Source organism: Poromitra crassiceps, assembly GCF_964638095.1.
Source record: "Poromitra crassiceps genome assembly, chromosome: 4".
NCBI lineage: Eukaryota > Metazoa > Chordata > Actinopteri > Beryciformes > Melamphaidae > Poromitra > Poromitra crassiceps.
The window spans coordinates 4660589-4682132 of NC_139626.1; the positions used below are offsets into that span (position 1 = coordinate 4660589).

The 21544-nt window shown below is 44.9% G+C and overlaps 1 protein-coding gene across 1 annotated transcript in view; it reads left to right on the forward strand.

The window, feature by feature from the left end:
- plce1 (phospholipase C, epsilon 1) overlaps positions 1 to 21544 on the forward strand; it is a gene marked incomplete at both ends in the record, with an annotated part of 180365 nt that overhangs the window by 154438 nt on the left and 4383 nt on the right. Inside the window, 5 exons of the mRNA XM_083635075.1 lie at positions 11913 to 12076; positions 17351 to 17612; positions 18118 to 18236; positions 18610 to 18738; positions 19830 to 20027. Of these exons, the coding sequence (XP_083491201.1) occupies positions 11913 to 12076; positions 17351 to 17612; positions 18118 to 18236; positions 18610 to 18738; positions 19830 to 20027 (872 nt within the window). The remainder of the gene's footprint in view (positions 1 to 11912; positions 12077 to 17350; positions 17613 to 18117; positions 18237 to 18609; positions 18739 to 19829; positions 20028 to 21544) is intronic.

Below are 21544 nucleotides of genomic sequence, written 5' to 3' on the forward strand. Positions count from 1 at the left end.
AGAGAGGGAGAGAGTAGAAAGGGAGAGGAGAGAGGCAGTAGAGGGAGAGAGAGTAGAAAGGGAGAGAGGAGAGGAGAGAGGCAGTAGAGAGAGAGAAAGGAGAGTAGAGAGAAAGGTAGTAGAGAGAGAGGAGAGATGCAGTAGAGAGAGAGAAAGAGGAGAGAGACAGTAGAGAGAGGGAGAGAGTAGAAAGGGAGAGATGAGAGGAGAGATGCAGTAGAGAAAGAGGAGAGAGGCAGTAGAGAGGGAGAGAGAGTAGAGAGGGAGAGAGTAGAAAGGGAGAGAGGCGAGGAGAGAGGCAGTAGAGAGAGAGTAGAAAGGGAGAGGAGAGGAGAGAGGCAGTAGAGAGAGAGTAGAAAGGGAGAGAGGAGAGGAGAGAGGCAGTAGAGAGGAGAGGAGAGAGGCAGTAGAGAGAGAGGAGAGAGGCAGTAGAGAGAGTAGAAAGGGAGAGAGGAGAGGAGAGAGGCAGTAGAGAGAGAGGAGAGAGGCAGTAGAGAGAGTAGAAAGGGAGAGAGGAGAGGAGAGAGGCAGTAGAGAGAGAGGAGAGAGGCAGTAGAGAGAGTAGAAAGGGAGAGGAGAGGAGAGAGGCAGTAGAGAGAGAGGAGAGAGGAGAGGAGAGAGGCAGTAGAGAGAGAGGAGAGAGGCAGTAGAGAGAGAGGAGAGAGAGAGAGAGAGTAGAAAGGGAGAGAGGAGAGGAGAGAGGGACTTGTCTTTGTCTTTATTTAAGATTGAGTCTTTTTTTAGTCACCACATGACTCAGCACCTCACATAAACAGTCCTGCCCCTGGCTTGCAGGCGGTCTAGTTAGTTGATGGATCTGCTCTTGACTTGATGGAGCCAGGCTGTGTGGACCAGGGCCTGACAGTCTGTGTGGACCAGGGCCTGACAGGCTGTGTGGACCAGGGCCTGACAGTCTGTGTGGACCAGGGCCTGACAGGCTGTGTGGACCAGGGCCTGACAGGGACCAGGGCCTGACAGGCTGCGTGGACCAGGGCCTGACAGGCTGCGTGGACCAGGGCCTGACAGGCTGCGTGGACCAGGGCCTGACAGGCTGTGTGGACCAGGGCCTGACAGGCTGTGTGGACCAGCAGTGGGTTGCACCAGCTGTGCGTAAGTTGGAACGTAAGCTAGTTTGAACGTAAAGTCTCACTAAGTCCGAGTTTACGCACTACTAAAAATATTTGGGTTGCACCAAGTGAAATAGTTACAACGTAGGCATAAGTTAGAACTTAAAATTTACACCTACATCTTACTAGGTGTAAAGTCCTCCGTAAAATAGCAGTTGGCACGAATTGCATTGGCACCGTGGCGCATCGTTGTTTTGCGTCGGTAACGTGTTCTCCGTGATAAATGATTACACCCTTTGATATTTATGACTCACGATTTTGTTTCCCACAAGCTGCAGCACTGCATACAAATTAAAATAACCGCAACAATTTAGTGAGGCAGGATGGTGGTAAATTAGCCTACAATACTGATGAAGAGCTCACAGATAAATGTTAACAGTATCATGACATGAACCTAAACGAACGTTACTCAATAACGTTCTCATTTCGTTAGTGTTGATGAAATATAGTAATTTGCGGGGGGCAACATGTCCTGTTTTCACTCCACTTACTTAAACAACGGTAAATAAACACCGTTTCCACCGTGCTTTTCACTGATTGGTCACAGATACTGTACACGTCATTTTCTGCGACACTATTTTGGCTAGTGTGAGGTTTAAGGACTACTAGTTAAGATGTATCTTACGTCTCCGTGGTGCAACTCAACAAAGACACAACTTTAGTGTCAAACTAACTAGTTTGAACGTAGCAGTTAGTGTGGACTTTACACCCTAACTTAAGACAGAACTTACGTTCAGCTGGTGCAACAGGCTGCAGGGCCTGACAGGCTGTGTGGACCAGGGCCTGACAGGCTGTGTGGACCAGGGCCTGACAGGCTGTGTGGACCAGGGCCTGGGGCCTGACAGGCTGTGTGGACCAGGGCCTGACAGGCTGTGTGGACCAGGGCCTGACAGGCTGTGTGGACCAGGGCCTGACAGGCTGTGTGGACCAGGGCCTGACAGGCTGTGTGGTCCAGGACCTGACAGGCTGTGTGGACCAGGGCCTGACAGGCTGTGTGGTCCAGGGCCTGACAGGCTGTGTGGACCAGGGCCTGACAGGGACCAGGGCCTGACAGGCTGTGTGGACCAGGGCTTGACAGGCTGTGTGGACCAGGGCCTGACAGGCTCCGTGGACCAGGGTCTGACAGGCTGTGTGGACCAGGGCCTGACAGGCTGTGTGGACCAGGGCCTGACAGGCTGCGTGGACCAGGGCCTGACAGGGACCAGGGCCTGACAGGCTGTGTGGACCAGGGCCTGACAGGCTGCGTGGACCAGGGCAGGCTGCGTGGACCAGGGCCTGGCAGGCTGCGTGGACCAGGGCCTGACAGGCTGCGTGGACCAGGGCCTGACAGGCTGCGTGGACCAGGGCCTGACAGGCTGCGTGGACCAGGCCCTCACAGGCTGTGTGGACCAGGGCCTGACAGGCTGCGTGGACCAAGGCCTGACAGGCTGTGTGGACCAGGGCCTGACAGGCTGCGTGGACCAGGGCCTGACAGGCTGCGTGGACCAGGGCCTGACAGGCTGCGTGGACCAGGGCCTGACAGGCTGCGTGGACCAGGGCCTGACAGGCTGCAAGGACCAGGGCCTGGCAGGCTGCGTGGACCAGGGCCTGACATGGACCAGGGCCTGACAGGCTGCGTGGACCAGGGCCTGACAGGCTGCGTGGACCAGGACCTGACAGGCTGTGTGGACCAGGGCCTGACAGCCTGTGTGGACCAGGGCCTGACAGGGACCAGTGCCTGACAGGGACCAGTGCCTGACAGGCTGTGTGGACCAGGGCCTGACAGCCTGTGTGGACCAGGGCCTGACAGGGACCAGGGCCTGACAGGCTGTGTGGACCAGGGCCTGACAGCCTGTGTGGACCAGGGCCTGGGTTAGGGTTAGGGTTAGGGTTAACCCTAACCCTAAAATCCAAAATACATATTTTTCCTCTCACCTGCAGTGCTATTTATCCATCTATATCGTTTTGTGTTAGTTGCCTGAGTTTTGGAGATATTGTCTGCACAGTTTCTGCCTTCTCTCCAATACAATGGAACCGGATGTCACTCGGCTTGTGGTGCTCAAAGTGCCAAATAAATACATTTGAAAAACTCAACAGCAAATGTCTCTTTACAGAAATCATGACCCCGTTACTCAAGATAATCCACAGACCTTGTTATGAGCAGTTTCATGGAGGAACTATTTTCTTTTGACCGAACTACACCCGGTAGCTGCTAGCTAGTTCCTACATGAGACTGCAAAATCTCTCCAAAACTCACAAAACGATATAGATGGATAAATAGCACTACAGGTGAGAGGGAATATATGTATTTTGGATTTTAGGGTGAGCTGTCCCTTTAAGGGCAAGAAGCACCCACCCTTATTGGCATGTTGTGTTTCACATCTCTGACTTTGGGCAAAATCCCTGAATATTCAAATGGAGATGAGTTTAGACAAGATGCAAATGTAATGATCCCCCCAGGGAGTTTGGGTAAGGCTGACTTACAGTCTGTGCGCTAGGCTGCAGCCTGTACTTTTAGGCAGTGCCTTGTGTTTTCTATCGTCCATTTAAAATAATGCTTTTATGGTAACAACTTCAAACTTTAATAGCTGAGGATCTGCATCTGCTTGTTCCACGGTTTCACTTGTGTAAGCCTGCCAGGCCCTGCCCTGCCAGGCTCCGCCCTGCCCTGCCAGGCCCCGCCCTGCCCTGCCAGGCCCCGCCCTGCCAGGCTCCGCCCCTGCCCAACTATCTCTTGTGAAATGCAATGAGCCAGTGGGGGTGTGTAGGGGCATGGGGTTTTGATGTCTGTGCGCTGGAGAAGAGAGCGAGACTTTTAAACTCTACTTTTTCATTGCTTTTTAAATGAACCCAACTTTTGGCTCGACAGTCAAAGCCCCTTTTTCATTGTTTTTCTTGCCTTTATTGTTGTTTTGGGCTCTGCTGAGAAGTCCACTCGTTGGCACTTTGTGAAAATGCTCAGGTGCTTGGCTCAGGCCTCTGGTCTAATATCCCTCTCTGACTATGCATTTGTCTGAATTCCACGGTGCCTCCTTAGGGCAGGTTATTGATGGAGGCTGGACTAAGTAGCTGAATGGCTTTAGTGCAGAACTGCTTTAGCCTTTGTTTTCTCATCTCACCCACAGTCTTAATGGTCTTATTGGATCAATTAGGGTCACCGCTATAAAGGTGCTCCGTAACTCATGATTTAGCCTGCCTTCATTAGCTTATTGGCCTTGTTAATGGGCCTGTGTGTGTGTGTGCGTGCGCGTGCGTGTGCACGTGCTTGGTGGTATCACTGTAAGTGTGCGTTTTGTTACGGTTGTGTTTTGTTGTTTTTCTGTTGCTTTCGTTATGTTATCGTCACTGGTTAGATCGATCCATTTTATTTATTTATTTATTCGTTTATTGAAGAGGGACAAATGCATTGAACATGATTTCATATGACCTACAAAACAGATGTCATGCATACAGGTTTCTAGCCGAAGCTAATTTGCGACCCCTGTCCCTGGTTAGGCCTTTACTATTAACACGTTAACTGCCAACGACGTACTGATACGTCAAGCAGAATCCAACCGTTGACTGCCAGCGACGTATGGATACGTCAAAAAAAACGTTTTTTTTTTTTTGACGGTGGGGCGTTGATCAATCCCTTTTACGTCTCCTGTACAATTATTGGAGGTATTGAATGTGTATAATCTATTTTACCGACCCACTAAGTGTTGACAGTGCTCCCCCAGACGAGCGAAATCAAAGAAAAAGGGAGCAAAGCCATTCAAGGAAATGGCGAGGCGATTTTACAGTATTACATTCTCATGAAAATGGTTGGGGGAAAACGCTCTCGTTTTCGCACTGATTGCTGGCGATGCGGGATTGCAAATGTACATAATACATTACAGGTGGAACACACTTTGAAACACGCAGCATAAATATGACCAGAATCGCAAAAGCTTCTCTCAACCAAAACTCCCAAGAAGCGAGCGAGTCCATGCCGACTTCCTCAAACAGCAGCCTGCAGACAGGCACAGGAGAGCAGCAAAAGCACTGAGACTGTGACGGCCGCGGCAGCCAAGAAGAGGGAGGAGTTGAAGCAACTCTGCCTCTCGCTCTCTCCCTCTCTCTCTCTCTCTCTCTCTCGCTCTCTCTCTCTCCCTCCCTCCCTCTCTCTCTCTCTCTCTCTCTCTCTCCCTCTCCCCCTCTCACTAGGATTAAACCTAGTGCGTCTCCCTCCCGAGAGGGAGGGAGAGAGAGAGAGAGGGAGGGAGAGCGAGAGGGAGGGAGAGAGAGAGAGAGAGAGAGAGAGAGAGGGAGGGAGAGCGAGGGGAAGGGAGAGAGAGAGAGAGAGAGAGAGAGCGAGAGGGGGAGGGAGAGAGAGAGAGAGAGAGAGCCAAAAATGAATGGTTAAAGTGACAGCTCTATCGAATTTCACAAAAAGCCGTTTATCTCTGAATATTTTTTCTCATGCTAAAACCATGCTGTATTCAACTGATAATGCTTACATAACTACTAACTCTACAAACTAACTCTTTTAGACAGAGAAAGTACACATTCTATTAGTACTTTTGAGATATTGTATGTTCACAAACTCCAAGCAGAAAATAATCCTCGGCGCTTGTAAAATGAGCCACAATCCTCAAAAAACGGCTTGGCAGAAGCTACCTACAGCAAGAAAAAAACGGCTGGCAGTCAATGTGTTAAAACAAAAGTTCAAGAGAAAAATTAAAACAGTACCAAAACGTTAAAAACGAACCATATAAAACAGAACAAAATAAAGACAAACAACAAAAAGCAAAAACACAAAACAGATGAGGACACAAAACTAAAATAGTACAATACTAAAAGTCAATGTTCACAGGCTTGTTTCAGTTTCAGCCATTGTTTTGTTTGTGTGTTAATTAAATACGGTGAGTTCAGTCAATGCTGAAAAGTGGGGCTAAATGGGGAAGATTACCATCCAAACAATGTGACAACAAATCTGATTTGTTTTGTTGTTGATGTTTTTGCCATATTGACTATTTGGCAGTCAACAGAATGTAAAATGGAAGGAAATCATAGCCTTATAATTCCAACACACATAAAGAAACACTGCTATCATTTTTTTGTGAGTTAACTCTACTGTGCAATTGTCTGTGTGCATCTATATTCAGTAGATGTACATTTTTAGGGTGCGCTCACACTGGCAGTGGTGTCCAGGTACCGTCCCCGAGCACACTTTGACCAAATTGACCCCAGTTTCGGAAGTTTTGATGACTGTGAACTAGGGGTGTCACAATATATCGTCCCACGAAATTTCGCGATAGTAAAACGTCACGATATGTATCGTTGAGATGAAATCTCATATCGTGATTTTTTTTTTTTTTTTTTTTTTTTTTTTTTCAAAAGTAGACAAAGAAACGTCTTTGTTTGTTGAAGTTCAATGTGTGGAAATTAGTTCAGTTGAACAAGTCTCTGAAGAGACACATGAGAAGTTATACAGGAGAGAAACCATTCAATTGAGTTTCTGGCAAAACTGTTTACTTGACAGGAAAAACTGAAGATGCATAAAAAATAGACTAAGAAAAGTCTTGTTGTTTGAGTTTGAAGAAAAACTGAAGATGCATAATGAGAATTTATACTGCTGAGAAACCTTTTAGTTCAAAGTAAATCTAAGTGACGGTGTAACTCATTCAAGATAAGACTTATCTCCAATCTCATGTTTTTTCTAGTTGTTATTGTAATAACAATTTCCCACAACAGCATGTTTTGTATTTGTGCATTTCAAATAAAATACTACTTTTCCAGTCATATATTGTCATTATTCAAGTTTAAAAAAATATTGTTAAAATCGTATCGTATCGTATCGTTATCGTGAACCCAGTATCGTGATACGTATCGTATCGTGAACTGAGTGTATCGTGACACCCCTAATGGATAGGGGATTTACCCAACCCTGACCACCACACCCCTAGTGTCCTCTAGAGAGAGAGTGGCGTCAGTGGAGGACCAAAATGCGAGACTCATTGGCCAATGAACAGCCAGGAATGGGTCTCGCGCTACTTTTGCATGCTAAAATAAAGCTGATAATGTACAATTTGATTCAAAGGGGAAAAAAACCCTTTCAGAGTACAACACAAACTGTCTATTTTGCTGCAACTCAACAGTGCTGCTTTTTTTACTCAAGAGTTCCAGGACCTTACTTGTTCCAGTGCCACGCCCTCATTAATGGCATTTGTTACACCTGCTTTAGTTTCTGCTTTACCACCTCAAAAGTGTTGCTGTGAAAAGGGCCTATTCTATTCTATTCTATTCTATTCTATTCGGATAATCCATGTCCAATGTGTTGGCCTTCTCCTGTATGATGGTACAAGGTTTTCTGTGACTTTTTTTTCTTGGTATTCACCTTTTTCCTGGACTTACGTTTCCCATGATTCTCAGCGGTAGCCAGTTGTCGACTTCCTGTTCACATTTTTTCACTAGCAAGGAGGTGCGCGCCGCTGTCAAAGTGTGGGAACTTAATGGCTTATTTCATCCAAAATGGCTAAAAATAGTAACATTGTGTGGTTGCATAGCAGTGATATTTTACAAAAACGAGGTGAATGTCAATTCACTGGTACTGTATGGGCTTATTTTAGCAGAAATTGCTAAAAAATAGTATGCGGTTGCATAGCAGCCGCTTTTATTTTAAAGGCTAAACGTCCAAACCGGAATTCTTATATTTGGTCATTGAACGGAGCTTTAGCGGTCTCTTTTTCGAGATTCAAGATATTGTCACTCCGTTGTAAAATTATGCACGTGTGAAATTATTATGCTGGGGGGCTCCATTACAAGACATAGGTAGGTACAAAGTCACAACAATTATTATGATTACCGTAAATTCCGGACTATAAGCCGCGGCTTTTTTCCCGTTTTTTGGCCTTTTTTGGCCCCTGCGGCTTATATAACGGTGCGTCTTATCTATGGATTTTTTCAGCAAACGGCCACTCGGGAACCTCCAAAATCTATGGATGTTGGTATGAGGCAGAACGAGAGCAAGACAGACATTACGAGAGCGAGACCCTGATTGGATGATGTTGCAAAAAATGTGTCTCGCGACCTGATTGGAGCACTGTGCCACTACGCTCTCTCAGCCACTACGGTAAAACACCCTCCCTCCTCCCTCGCTCCGGGGGGAAAAAGGCAGCGATTGAGCCTGAAAGAATGAAATTGAATGTAACTTTCCCAATTCTATGTATTACATTCTAAAAAACTAACAGCAACATTTTGGAAGGCTAAGCCACACAACTAGCTCGTTGTAATCTAACATCATGCTTCAAAAGATGGAGAACTGGCTGTGTTACGACGATGGCGGCGAGAAGAAGAAGGAAAGAAGGAAATCGAGTAGCAGCACGTAACCTTGGCATCAGGTTGTTGACACAGAGAGCAGACGGCCGAGGTGCCGTTCAGATCCGACTGAAGGCTCAAGTTTGCCAGTGGATCCTGACAGCGTGGAGGAGTGTCAAAACATCCACGATCAACAACGGGTTCCGAAAGGCTGGACTGCTGCGTGATGAAGAGGAGGACGCCGCCAGCTGAGGGCCTTCAGAGGCTGTTCGATTCCGACAGTGACGAAGAGGAGTTCGTTGGTTTTGAGAGCGACAACGAAGGAGAGAGGAGAGTGGCTGACGAAGCCACCCTGAGCCTGTTCGTTTCCGACACTGAAGATGAGGACTTTGGTGGTTTTAGTACGCAGGAAGAAGACGAAGATGAGGATTAATGACTTGACTTTTCTGGTTACAGCCGTGTACTGCACCTTAGCCTAAAAGATGAAGACGAGGATTAATGACTTTTCTGGTAGGCTGATTACCGTATATTTTAAGCAGCCGTGTTACTGCAACTTTAGGCTTACGCGCTTACTGTCGTGTTACAGGCACTTTATTTTGCACTTTAAAAAAAACACATTTAATTTAGCCATTGATATTGCCTCGTCAAGCGCTGTAAGCTTTGTTTTTTGTTATGGTACTACTGTAGGCTATAATGTAGATCAGTGGTTTTCAACCTTTTTCATGCCAAGGACCCCTAAATTTACACAGCACAGTACATGTTCTGTAGCTACTATTGCACTAAATGGTAACACTTGAATACGTTATGCAAATATGCAACTTGTTTTGTTGAAATGTTAATAAATGGGAGCTTCCCCAAACAGCCATCTCTTTTCCGACAATCCCCTCTGTGCACGAACCCTTACATATGGTAATTAAACATCAAAACACCCGCGGCTTATAGACCGGTGCGGCTTATATAAGAAAAAAATAGTCAACTTTGAAGGTGCGCCTTATAGTCCGGAATTTACGGTATTTTCAGTCTCTTTCGCTATGAACGGTCCTGGGCTGAAACAGGCAACCGGCAGCTGGAAACAGGGAGGGAGGGTGTCATGGAAGCGCCCACGGTCTCACCAGGAAACTCGTGAATACTTTGGCACCAACATCCAACATCACTCTATGCATTTGATGTTGTCCTGCCTCACCTGCTCTGTAACACTTTGATGTTGTCCTGCCTCACCTGCTCTGTAACACTTTGATGTTGTCCTGCCTCACCTGCTCTGTAACACTTTGATGTTGTCCTGCCTCACCTGCTCTGTAACACTTTGATGTTGTCCTGCCTCACCTGCTCTGTAACACTTTGATGTTGTCCTGCCTCACCTGCTCTGTAACACTTTGATGTTGTCCTGCCTCACCTGCTCTGTAACACTTTGATGTTGTCCTGCCTCATCTGCTCTGTAACACTTTGATGTTGTCCTGCCTCACCTGCTCTGTAACACTTTGATGTTGTCCTGCCTCACCTGCTCTGTAACACTTTGATGTTGTCCTGCCTCACCTGCTCTGTAACACTTTGATGTTGTCCTGCCTCACCTGCTCTGTAACACTTTGATGTTGTCCTGCCTCACCTGCTCTGTAACACTTTGATGTTGTCCTGCCTCACCTGCTCTGTAACACTTTGATGTTGTCCTGCCTCACCTGCTCTGTAACACTTTGATGTTGTCCTGCCTCACCTGCTCTGTAACACTTTGATGTTGTCCTGCCTCACCTGCTCTGTAACATGTTGATGTTGTCCTGCCTCACCTGCTCTGTAACACTTTGATGTTGTCCTGCCTCACCTGCTCTGTAACACTTTGATGTTGTCCTGCCTCACCTGCTCTGTAACACTTTGATGTTGTCCTGCCTCACCTGCTCTGTAACACTTTGATGTTGTCCTGCCTCACCTGCTCTGTAACACTTTGATGTTGTCCTGCCTCACCTGCTCTGTAACACTTTGATGTTGTCCTGCCTCACCTCCTCCGTAACACTTTGATGTTGTCCTGCCTCACCTGCTCTGTAACATGTTGATGTTGTCCTGCCTCACCTGCTCTGTAACACTTTGATGTTGTCCTGCCTCACCTGCTCTGTAACACTTTGATGTTGTCCTGCCTCACCTGCTGTGTAACACTTTGATGTTGTCCTGCCTCACCTGCTCTGTAACATGTTGATGTTGTCCTGCCTCACCTGCTCTGTAACACTTTGATGTTGTCCTGCCTCACCTGCTCTGTAACACTTTGATGTTGTCCTGCCTCACCTGCTGTGTAACACTTTGATGTTGTCCTGCCTCACCTGCTCTGTAACATGTTGATGTTGTCCTGCCTCACCTGCTGTGTAACACTTTGATGTTGTCCTGCCTCACCTGCTCTGTAACACTTTGATGTTGTCCTGCCTCACCTGCTCTGTAACACTTTGATGTTGTCCTGCCTCACCTGCTCTGTAACATGTTGATGTTGTCCTGCCTCACCTCCTCCGTAACACTTGGTTCAGAAACACAGAGACGGCGGTCGGACCTTTGCACTGGCTTCCAAACGGTGCTGACAGAGCTGACCGACACAGATGGCTCTATGCCAGAATGTTTTTTTTTGGTCTGAAAATGACAGATTTATTAATAACACAGCATATAATCATTTGCTTTTCTTTCGTGCCAGCGATCATTTTGCAAGAGTAGGCAATCCCCCAGCCCCCCTTCCCCCAGATGGTGGCAATCTGATTTTCTTTGTTTTGGTTTTCATACAACAGAGTAATGCAGCTCTGCAAGTGTTTATTGTAGTGATATGTCAGCCTTTCCTTAGATTCAAAAGGATATTAAGGCAAACTAAATTCCCAAGACTGAGAGGCAACATAAATGATAGGGATGGATTGATAATGTGCTATCAATCTGTTGATCAACCTTTTTCTCTTGAACCTTTTGGTCTTTCATACACACAGAGCGTAATGCAAGGTGATGTGTTTTTCCACTGCCCAGAGCCAATTCAGCCTCTTTCTTTCCCAAACACAAAACCAAGGAATCTGAGATAACGTTTAGTGAGACAATGAGTGTTTAAAAGAGGAGTCAGTCAGGGCTTCCCGGTCTGTGTTGTCTCTGTGTAAACTGACAGATAACATTAACTCTTGCCATGGTATTTTTTAAGGAATCTTAGATCCACATAACAAACAATCACATGATGGTATTTCTCCCTCTTCCTCCTGTCTGTCTAGTTCTTCACGTCTGCTTCACTCGCTCTTTTCTTTTCCTCATTCTCTCTCTCTACTGTCTTCTCCTCTTTCTCCTACTTGTCCATCGCCCCTCCTCAAGTATCTGCTGTCTGCTTTCACTCTGAACTTGATAGAAAACTTGAGTCGTGTGTTTTTCTGCTGTGGATACATTGCCACATAAGTTATCTTAATTAATGCTATTACCCCCCCCTCCCCCCACACACACACACACCACACACACACACACACACACACACACACACACACACACACACACACACACACACACACACACACACACAACCTTTTTTCCCCCCAGACCTGCCAATGCAGTTGAACACGGCGTTGTTCGAGGCTAACGGGGGCTGTGGCTACGTGCTGAAGCCGGCGGTGCTGTGGGACCGTGGCTGCCCCCTCTACCAGCAGTTCAGTCCCATGGAGAGAGACCTGGAGAACATGAGCCCTGCTGCCTACTCCCTCACGGTGAGATCAGACCACATGTCAACAAATGCTCCATTTGTGACCTCTGAGTCCTCACTCAGTAGTCCATCCTCAGTAGTGATAGTGTGTGTTGGGGTGAATACCTTAAAATGGCGAATAACATACTGTAAATGTTTTTCTGAAAGGAGTTTTATTTTCATGTCAAAAATAATTTCATCACAATGTATGTTGATACTCACCAGCCACATGAGCTCACACATGTTGGTTCTGTCCCAAGCTCTCGGCTTACCAAACAACCAATCAAAATGTATTACACTACTCTTCCCAAAACAACCAATCAAAATGTATTGCACTACTCTTCCCAAAACAACCAATCAAAATGTAATGCACTAACTACTCTTCAAGCAAGAATATGAATCTGTCAAATTGGAAGGAAGCCTCCCCTTAAACATTTAGGGCTGTCAACCTTCCTCTATCATCCAATACAATTTTCAGTGGCTTTGTTATTTTAATGTTCGATTTTTAATTTTTATAACATTTCTTTTATGAAATTTTAATTCATAAAAATTATGTCTCTCCTGATTCTAAACACAGTTGAATCACTTGGTTTGACCAAGTAAAGCTATTTTTTACTAGCAACCTCATGCGCCGTGTGCGTTCAATCCCTGAACTCGCCCGTTAGGTGCTCATATTTTCGATATCCATGCACACGTCACACTCACTCACACATTCACTAGCATTACACACACACACACACACACACACACACACACACACACACACACACACACACTCACACATCATTCACTAGCATTACACACACACACACACACACACACACACACACACACACACACACACTCACTCACACATCATTCACTAGCATTACACACACCATTTATGCAATGCATGTAAACATCAATACATTACATGTGCACTCTCACACACACGCACACACACACACACACACACACACACACACACACACACACACACACACACACGCTGCTGCTTAACAGGATTAGGTCCATAAAGCAGTGTTAGGACAGCTTTATTATATTGTGGACTGCATGTGCTTTCACTATTTGACTATTTGACCTCATAAAAGTGCTGTAAACTCTCTCAGGAGCGCAGATCAAGCATACCCTCATGCTGCTGTAAACTCTCTCAGGAGCGCAGATCAAGCATACCCTCATGCTGCTGTAAACTCTCTCAGGAGCGCAGATCAAGCATACCCTCATGCTCGTGATTTCAACGAGAAATTTGACATTTGATTTGTTGTTTTTGGATTTTATGAGATGGCATTGCTGTGAGTCTACACTTGGCCTTGTAAATCCCCTGCATGCATCTCTAGTGGCCTCTAGTGGCTGTGTTTAGTAAATGCTGGGTTTTCTGTTTGGTCCTTTTGATCCATTTCTATCACTCATATGACACATTGGACTTTTGAAGATCTAGAAGCTATGTGAGCAAATTGTGCCACTAACTATGACCAATGATGCTTCTGTTCTGTTTAGCTGTGACTGCCGATGCTGGCACAGTGGCAGACATTCCCATGGTATCGCTGTTCTTAGTGTATACTTTAACCATACCACAAGTTTTATTTCCTGTCCTGACAAGTAGTGTTGGCACAAGTCAAAAGCACATTGTTTAGTAGCAATTATGCATAAACATTTTGTTGATATTAAATCCAAAAGACATAACAACTGGTTACTGATGTTTGCCTTTGTAGGTCTCTCATGACTTTCAGTGAGAATAACCTGCAGCTCAACAAAAGTTAAATCATGTGTAGAGAAGAAAAAGCACACACAACAAAAGTGTGTTAACCACCAATATTTGATCCTTTTCTCACTCACTCCTATGTCACCACCTGCCAATATGGCTGCTAGATTTTAAAGTTACCAGCCAATTAGAATTTCCACTAGAAAATGTTTTTCTTGAAATAAACCAGAATATGAGTGGGTTAACTCATTCAGGGCCAATGACGTCTTTGACGTGTTATCAGGAATAGCCCAGAGGGCCAATGACGTGTTTGACGTGTTTTTGTTTTTATTACTGCAGCGCGTAGTTCAAACACTTCCTCAGCCTGTGACATAGTATCAGGTCCCTAGCATCTAAGACAACATGTGAACAAACACATACCGCAGCTGTTGTTTTGAAATTGAGCAGGAGGAAAAGCAGAAAACGGATAAAAAACGCTTCCTTGTGCAGACAGGAGAAACGCCATTGAAACGCCACTCGGCGCGCTGCAGGAGCTGGTCGCTTTCCTGTGTGCCAGCCGGGAGAAAACGGGAGAAAGTAATCCAGAGATGCGTTTGATCATCGGAGGAATGAGGAAATGATCGATCAGAGGGCGGTGAGGACGTGTTGAATAGCCGAGGGGAAAACGGGAACGATCAAATAGCAGGGAGGATAGGAGAGGGAGACATGGACGAGGACGGGTGGACCAGAACAAAACAAAATAAACACAGCTAGGCAGCAGCGGGCAGAAGGCAGTCACAGCAGCCCGCTGTCCGTTCTCAAGAGCTATTCAGTTGGTTCATGAAATCGCTGGGCTGCGTGCCCTCCAGTGTTGCTCCTGGCCAATCCCGGCGCCACAGGGCGTGGTTATTGCTTATCCTATGTGGGGTTAGAAATCACGCAACGAAGGGGGATCGTGTGTGTGCGTGTGTGTGTGTGTGTCTGTCTGTCTGTCTGTCTGTCTGTCGGTGTGTCTGTCTGTCTGTCTGTCTGTGTGTCTGTCTGCACACTCACTCACACTGCTGTATTGTTGAATGTAAAAAAAAAGCACTTCATGTGTATATATATATATATATATATTTTTTTTTTTTTTCATTTGTGTCATAACGAATAGTATTTACATGTCTGATGTCAATACAGTTCAAAATAAAAGAATTGAGAGCGAGTTCTGCTTGAGAATGTGTATTTTACAGAAATTGCCTTTTCTCCTGTTTGTCATCTCAGAGAGACCTTTTGGGTGAAAACAGGGTGTATATAAATGGATATAAGTAGAGTACAGAACATGCTAAAAGCTCACTTTTTTTTCCCTGGTGAACCCAGAGACGTACATCTTCATTTTGAGGTATTGCAAATCACTCTGGTGCTAATAGATAATTTACTGTAGGTCTTGAAAGATGACCAACAATTATGAAAATCTTTGGCCTGTGCTAAATATTGGCAGTCCTAAACTGGCCATGAATGAGTTAATTTAAGCATAAGTAAGTTGCCCGGGATTCTCAAAGCCTGTGTTGAGGGTCACACAAGAACAACAATGCACTCTTGAAGCTAAATAAATTCAAAGCCAAAGAGTTAATTATTTAAATGTTTACTTCAAATGTCCTTAATGTAGAACAGTCATTTCTTACACAGGAGATTACTTTTAGCCTTTTAGTCATCAAGATTATTGAAAAATATTTCATATTCTAGTAGGGGTGGGAATCACCAGATGCCTACGATACGATACTAAAACGATACTTGAGTCACGATACGATAGTATTGCGATATTGCCGATATTGCGATATATTGAATATTGCGATATATTGAATGTTGCAATATTGCGATATATTGCCATTTCTCACTTTTTCAACTGCAAATTATGTCCCCAAAGGAAAACTTTGTCAACATCTGGTTTATATAAGAACAATTTTCCAGTCTGTACATCTGACTTCAACCATTTTATTGCAGCAACATTGTCAAGTAGACAGACCAACAACTTTCATGAAGTCATGTCATAGTTGCATGCACCTGACAAACTGAACTGTTTGTTACAGTCTACTTACAGTCCACTGGATGTGTGTGTGGACTACTGTACTTGGGTAGTTTTTGAACAATGCAACTTCACTTACACAAAACATTTTGTGCAGCCCATTCAGTAACTGGGGAATTTGTAAATTACTGTAATGACAAAACTGTTACTGTTAAAACAAAATGAAAATATGCTACCGTTTGTTTACTGCTGGCCTTGGAACTAAAGTTTATAGCAGCCCGGTGGCCTGGCATGGCCTGCAAAAAAAAAAAAAAAAATTGCAAATCGATACTTGACGTCCAAATATCGATACAAGATCGTCAGGCAAAATATCGCGATACTATGGTGTATCGATTTTTCCCCCACCCCTATATTCCAGACTGAAATGTTATAACAGAACTGGAGTATTGGCCAGAATGACATGAACATTTCGACACTTATTCAGCGCGTATCTTGCATGTTGCATTTCTCGTGCACTGTACTTTTTTTTTTTTATCCAGCGCGGGCCACACAGGGGGCGCTATTTGGGGAACCCTGATCTATGAGGTACAGATCATGCTGAGATCAGCAGCCATGCTCTTAGAGGCACTGAACGCTGCTCTTGTAAATTCAGTTGTATAAACAGAAGGATGTTCTAACAAACACTCATAAAGCGTGCGCGTGTGTGTGTGTGTGTGTGTGTGTGTGTGTGTGTGTGTGTGTGTGTGTGTGTGTGTGTGTGTGTGTGTGTGCGCACATGTGTGCGTGTGTGGGAGAGAGAGAATGAAAGAGAGAAGGTGAAATAGAGTCTCCACTGGCAGGTCAGAGTGGCTTCACAGTTGCTTAGCTTGGTTGCTCTTTGAGTAGATCAAGCGGACTGAAAGCCAGCCCTATTTCAGAGGCAGACGACCATGTAAGAAGAATCTGACTGCTAGGGGTGGGACAAAATATCGATACTCACGGTATCGCGATATTTCCACTTGCGATACGTTATCGATACACTGGCACCAAGTATCGATATGTTTATTAATTTTTTTTTTTTTTTTTTTTTTTTTTTTAATAAACAGGCTAAAATATTATGCTGTGTGTGGTAGTTGAAACATAGTTTCAAGTTGACGTTTATTTATGTTTGTAGTTGAAACAAAAACATAAATACTGTAGGCTACATGAATGGAAATGTTTGATCATTAATATCTTTTAGAAATTATATAGGTAGGTAGGTTATATAGGTTTTCTTGTTTTAATAATAATAATAAAAAGACTTAATGTGTAACTTTTCCTCCGTGGTATCGAAAATGGTATGAGTGAGTGAGTGAACTCTGAGAGAGTTCATGTCAATTCTGCTAATAAATACATAATACCTGCTTCTTGCCTTTTAGGGGTATTTTTTTCTCTTCAGTTACACAGGTATCGTGATGTATCGTCTTCCAATATATCGATTATCGCAGTATCGCTGTATCGTGATAATATCGTTATCGGGGGCCAAGTATCGTGACGATATCGTATCGTGAGCTACTCAGCGATTCCCACCCCTACTGACTGCAAGTGTTGTACATCACGCGATCAGTGCTAATGCCACATCTCTGCTCTCCCAGATCGTGTCCGGTCAGAACGTTTGTCCGGGCAGCAGCGTCGGCAGCCCTTGCATCGAGGTGGACGTTCTGGGCATGCCCGTCGACAGCTGCCACTTCCGCACCAAACCCATCCACCGCAACACCCTCAACCCCATGTGGAGCGAGCACTTTCAATTCAGCGTGCACTTTGAAGACATGTGCTTCCTGCGCATCGCCGTGGTGGAGAACAACAGCTCTCAGACCACCGCTCAGAGGACGCTGCCTCTGAAGGCCCTCAAGCCAGGTAGGAGACTGTTCCTGTGGGCGTCTACAAGCACAACTCGCAAAGCGCCCAGTGAAGGTTTCAACCAGGTAGAAACCAACTTGACACACGGCTCTTAAAGTATGTGTCAGGATTGCAACAAATAGTTGATACTTTTTCTTTTTGAAGTGCAAATAGGGTTCAACTTTATCCAATTCTCTCCACAGTCCTATGCCCTGTTTTCTGGTAGCAGAAAAAATGGCGCTATTAAAAAAGAGAGAAAAAGTAAATAAAAATAACTAATTGTGTTCTTGATTATTCAGATATTCAGTTTGATATATTATTAGAAAATGTGTGTGTGTGTGTGTGTGTGTGTGTGTGTGTGTGTGTGTGTGTGTGTGTGTGTGTGTGTGTGTATATATAAATAAATAAATAAAATAAATATATATATATACCGTATATAAATAAATTAAAACTATACGAAACACGTAACATGTAAAAAGCAGTGGAGACTCTAAATACATTTGTGCATGTGTGTGCGTTTCAGGTTACAGGCATCTCCAGTTGAGGACGCAACATAACGAGTCACTAGAGGTGTCCAGCTTATTTATCTACAGCTGTAGGGCAGAGGAGGGTCCTACAGGGGGTGCTATTCCCTCATCCATGGTAAGATGCATCCAGCACAAGTCCTGGGTTGGGGTTAGTTTTGTTGTCTGTACTCCTACCCCCCCCTCTCCTGATTTCCAGGTCTCATTTACAGCACTGGTTTTCTTAATACTTTGAATATTTTAGATTTAGATTTAATGATGTGTAGAAAGAACTCTCTCTCTCTCTCTCTCTCTCTCTCTCTCTCTCTCTCCCTCTCTCTCTCTCTCCCTTTTAAAATTTTAACAAACTCCCTGGTGGCATCAATTTGAATGCAGCTCACTTCGCCCTCTCCTGAATGTTCTATCAGTCTCCTCTGTATAATGTCAATTAAAAGAGAAAATATTCCTGTATAAGAAGCCATGTCCTCTAAGCCGTCCTGCTCTCTACGCAGCTGTTCAGTCCAGAGGAGACGCGATCCTCCCAGCAGCACCGGGTGACGGTGCATGGAGCTCCTGGACCTGAACCCTTTACTGTGGTCTGTGTTACGGAGCAGACCACCGCCAAGCAGCTACTGGACACGGTTAGTAACTTAGGCCGCATTTACACTGTCTGGTACAAGTCACCCAATTACAATTTGTTTGCTCACATGTGGCACAGATCAGATATGTATTATGGACATGTACGCATGAAAAACGCACATGGAATCGGATATTCTCAGATCACATTCAAGCCTCAATCATATGTGGAAATAAATCACATATAAATCAGATATCTGCCAATGTGACTGTCATCTAAGCGGACAGATGGGCTACTGCTTATCGTTGTGAGTCGCATGTGATTGAAAATGCCATCCGTCCTCGTGCGTCTCCCGTTCCCCGATCATATGAAGGCTTCATTCAAAACACCATGAGTCCAATTTTGTTCAAAATGGCCCCTGAAATTCACCAGTCTAGAGTTCTCAACGGGCCCGGAAATTCCAACATTGGGCTGGGTCGGTCCCGTCGAACTCGGGCTGAAACTGAGAACTCTCCACCAGTCATCTCCCAAAGCACAGATGATTCTGTACCCAAACACAGAACTCCAACTGTGTTCAAATGACACATCTTCAGTGCAACTCATTTACTTTGGCTTTGTCATTTTAGAATTCAACTGCTCAGATGCAGCCTGTTTATTTGATAAATAGCAAACATTTGTGGTTTGATATTTAATATTTCTGGACTTGGTGAGTCAGTGGTGCCCCAGAGTGAATTTATAGGAAGCGTATTTGTTGTTTTCTCCTTTGGTTCACCTATAATAGCTCTAGAATATTTTTATTCCGTAGGGACTTGCTCCACAGTCTGTGCTACTCAATAATGGAGTTGATAGTGACTGACCTGCGGTGCTGACTTGCTTGCATAGCCTACAGTACTTAACCAAACCCTCGTGTACGCATGCATGTTGTTTCAAGTGTTAAGCAAGTGTAAACACACAGGTATCAGATACGGCTCATTTTTAAAAGTAGATCTAAGCAGAAGGTTAAAAAAAAACAGATATAGGCACAAAATCACATCTGGGTATTTGTAGTATAAATGCAGCGTTTGAAATCACATTTTATCACGTTTGAATGATGCAATCGCAGCCTGACCAGTTGGGGGAAGGAAATACACCTTTTCTTCTCTCTCCCTCTCCTAGATTGTAGCGTCTACCGGAAATCCGTCAGAGTACTTCTTGTGCGAGGAGAAGCTCCCGCTGTCAAAGGAGCGCAGTGAAGTGAAGCGCTGTGCTCAGCAGCGCCACCTAGCGCCCGAGGAGGAGGTGATCAGGCTGGTCGAAAGCTGGCACACCGAGGAGGGATATGTGGCAAGGATCTGCCTCAAAATGAGAGAGGAGGTACACAGAAAGCACTGATTTGTTTTTCATGGTAGAGAGACGTACTTCTGCTCTCCACAGTAGCAAGAACCTGCCTCACAATGAAAGAGGAGAGAGAGGCATGGGGCTTATGGCTAACTAGGCATCTCGAGCGCTACGCCCGCTCGATTCCTAGGCTCGCCCGCCCTGCAGCTCGCTGAGCTGGCCCTACAGTTTGCATACGCAGCTCACCCGCTGCGCGGCCTCGCCCACAGCTCGGCTGCTGCGTGGCCTCGCCTGCCCTATTGGCGCGTGCACAATTTCTCTCCCTCTCCCTCAGTCTCTGTCCCTCTCCTCCCTCTCTCTCTCCCCTCACTCCCTCTCCCTCAGTCTCTCTCGTGTATGTGTGAGTGAGTGAGTGAGTGAGTGAGTGAGTGAGTATGTGTATCAGCCTTAGGGCAATTAGGGCAATTAATCTGCCCTAATTAAAAAATCCGGCTCTGTCAGGTCACCCGCACGGGTGCTCTTTACACCCCCTGAAAGTTTCAGCCCGATCACACGTAAAACGGCATAGCTGTGGCCGGACAAATTCGTGGGGACCACCCTGTGAGTTAGGCCCTCCCTGGTCTGGAACATGACATCATCACTGATTACATCATCACTGAACTTATTAGGCTCAGCCAGGAAGGATTACATCATCACTGACATCACTGATGACATCACATCATTAGGTAATAATTAGGTCAATCACCTAATTAAAAAATCCGGCTCCATCAGGTCACCCGCTCGGGTGCTCTTTACACCCCCTGAAAGTTTCAGTCCGATCATACATAAAACGGCCGAGATTGTGCTCCCTCACTCACTCACACACACACTTCTCATTCTTAGTATAGATATAGATAGATAGAAGCCCCTTTCCACTGGGGCCATTTTGTAACAACCCTCATTAGTGTTTTGCTTGCACCTGTGTTTACCCTGCCTTTTCTACGCAAAATGGCCCCAGTGAAAAGGGTCTATTTTTTTATTTTAACAATTTATCTGTAAAAAATGTTGTCAGTCTAATTTTATTTCTTATTCATTTATAACTTATAGCCTTATTCCTATTGTCAAGTCAAAAATACTTTATGCATTTGTGGACCATTAAGCAGACCATGGCTTCCCCTTGTGGTCTTTTTATTATTACAAGTAAATTAGTCTTCCATAGGTAAACATACTATCTTAGGCATGTGGTTGACATAGTTGCAGAACATAAACATGTCCTCACTGTTATGCAATTTATTCTAGCATAATTCTCTGTTGCTAGAAATGATTCAAGATGTTTATTGTCACTCCCATTGTACACTCGTGTGAAATTCTTAGGCCAGGAGGCTCCACAGGACATAAATATAGCAAAAGCAACACGTGGTGAGTATGATACATAGCATAAGATAGCAAAACCACACAGAGCAATAATAATATAAATGTGAAAATAGAGAAACAACAATAAGCAATAATAATAATATAAATTTTAAAAGAGAAAAACAAGATGAGAACACTAGCAAAGGCAGTGAAGTGAAAGG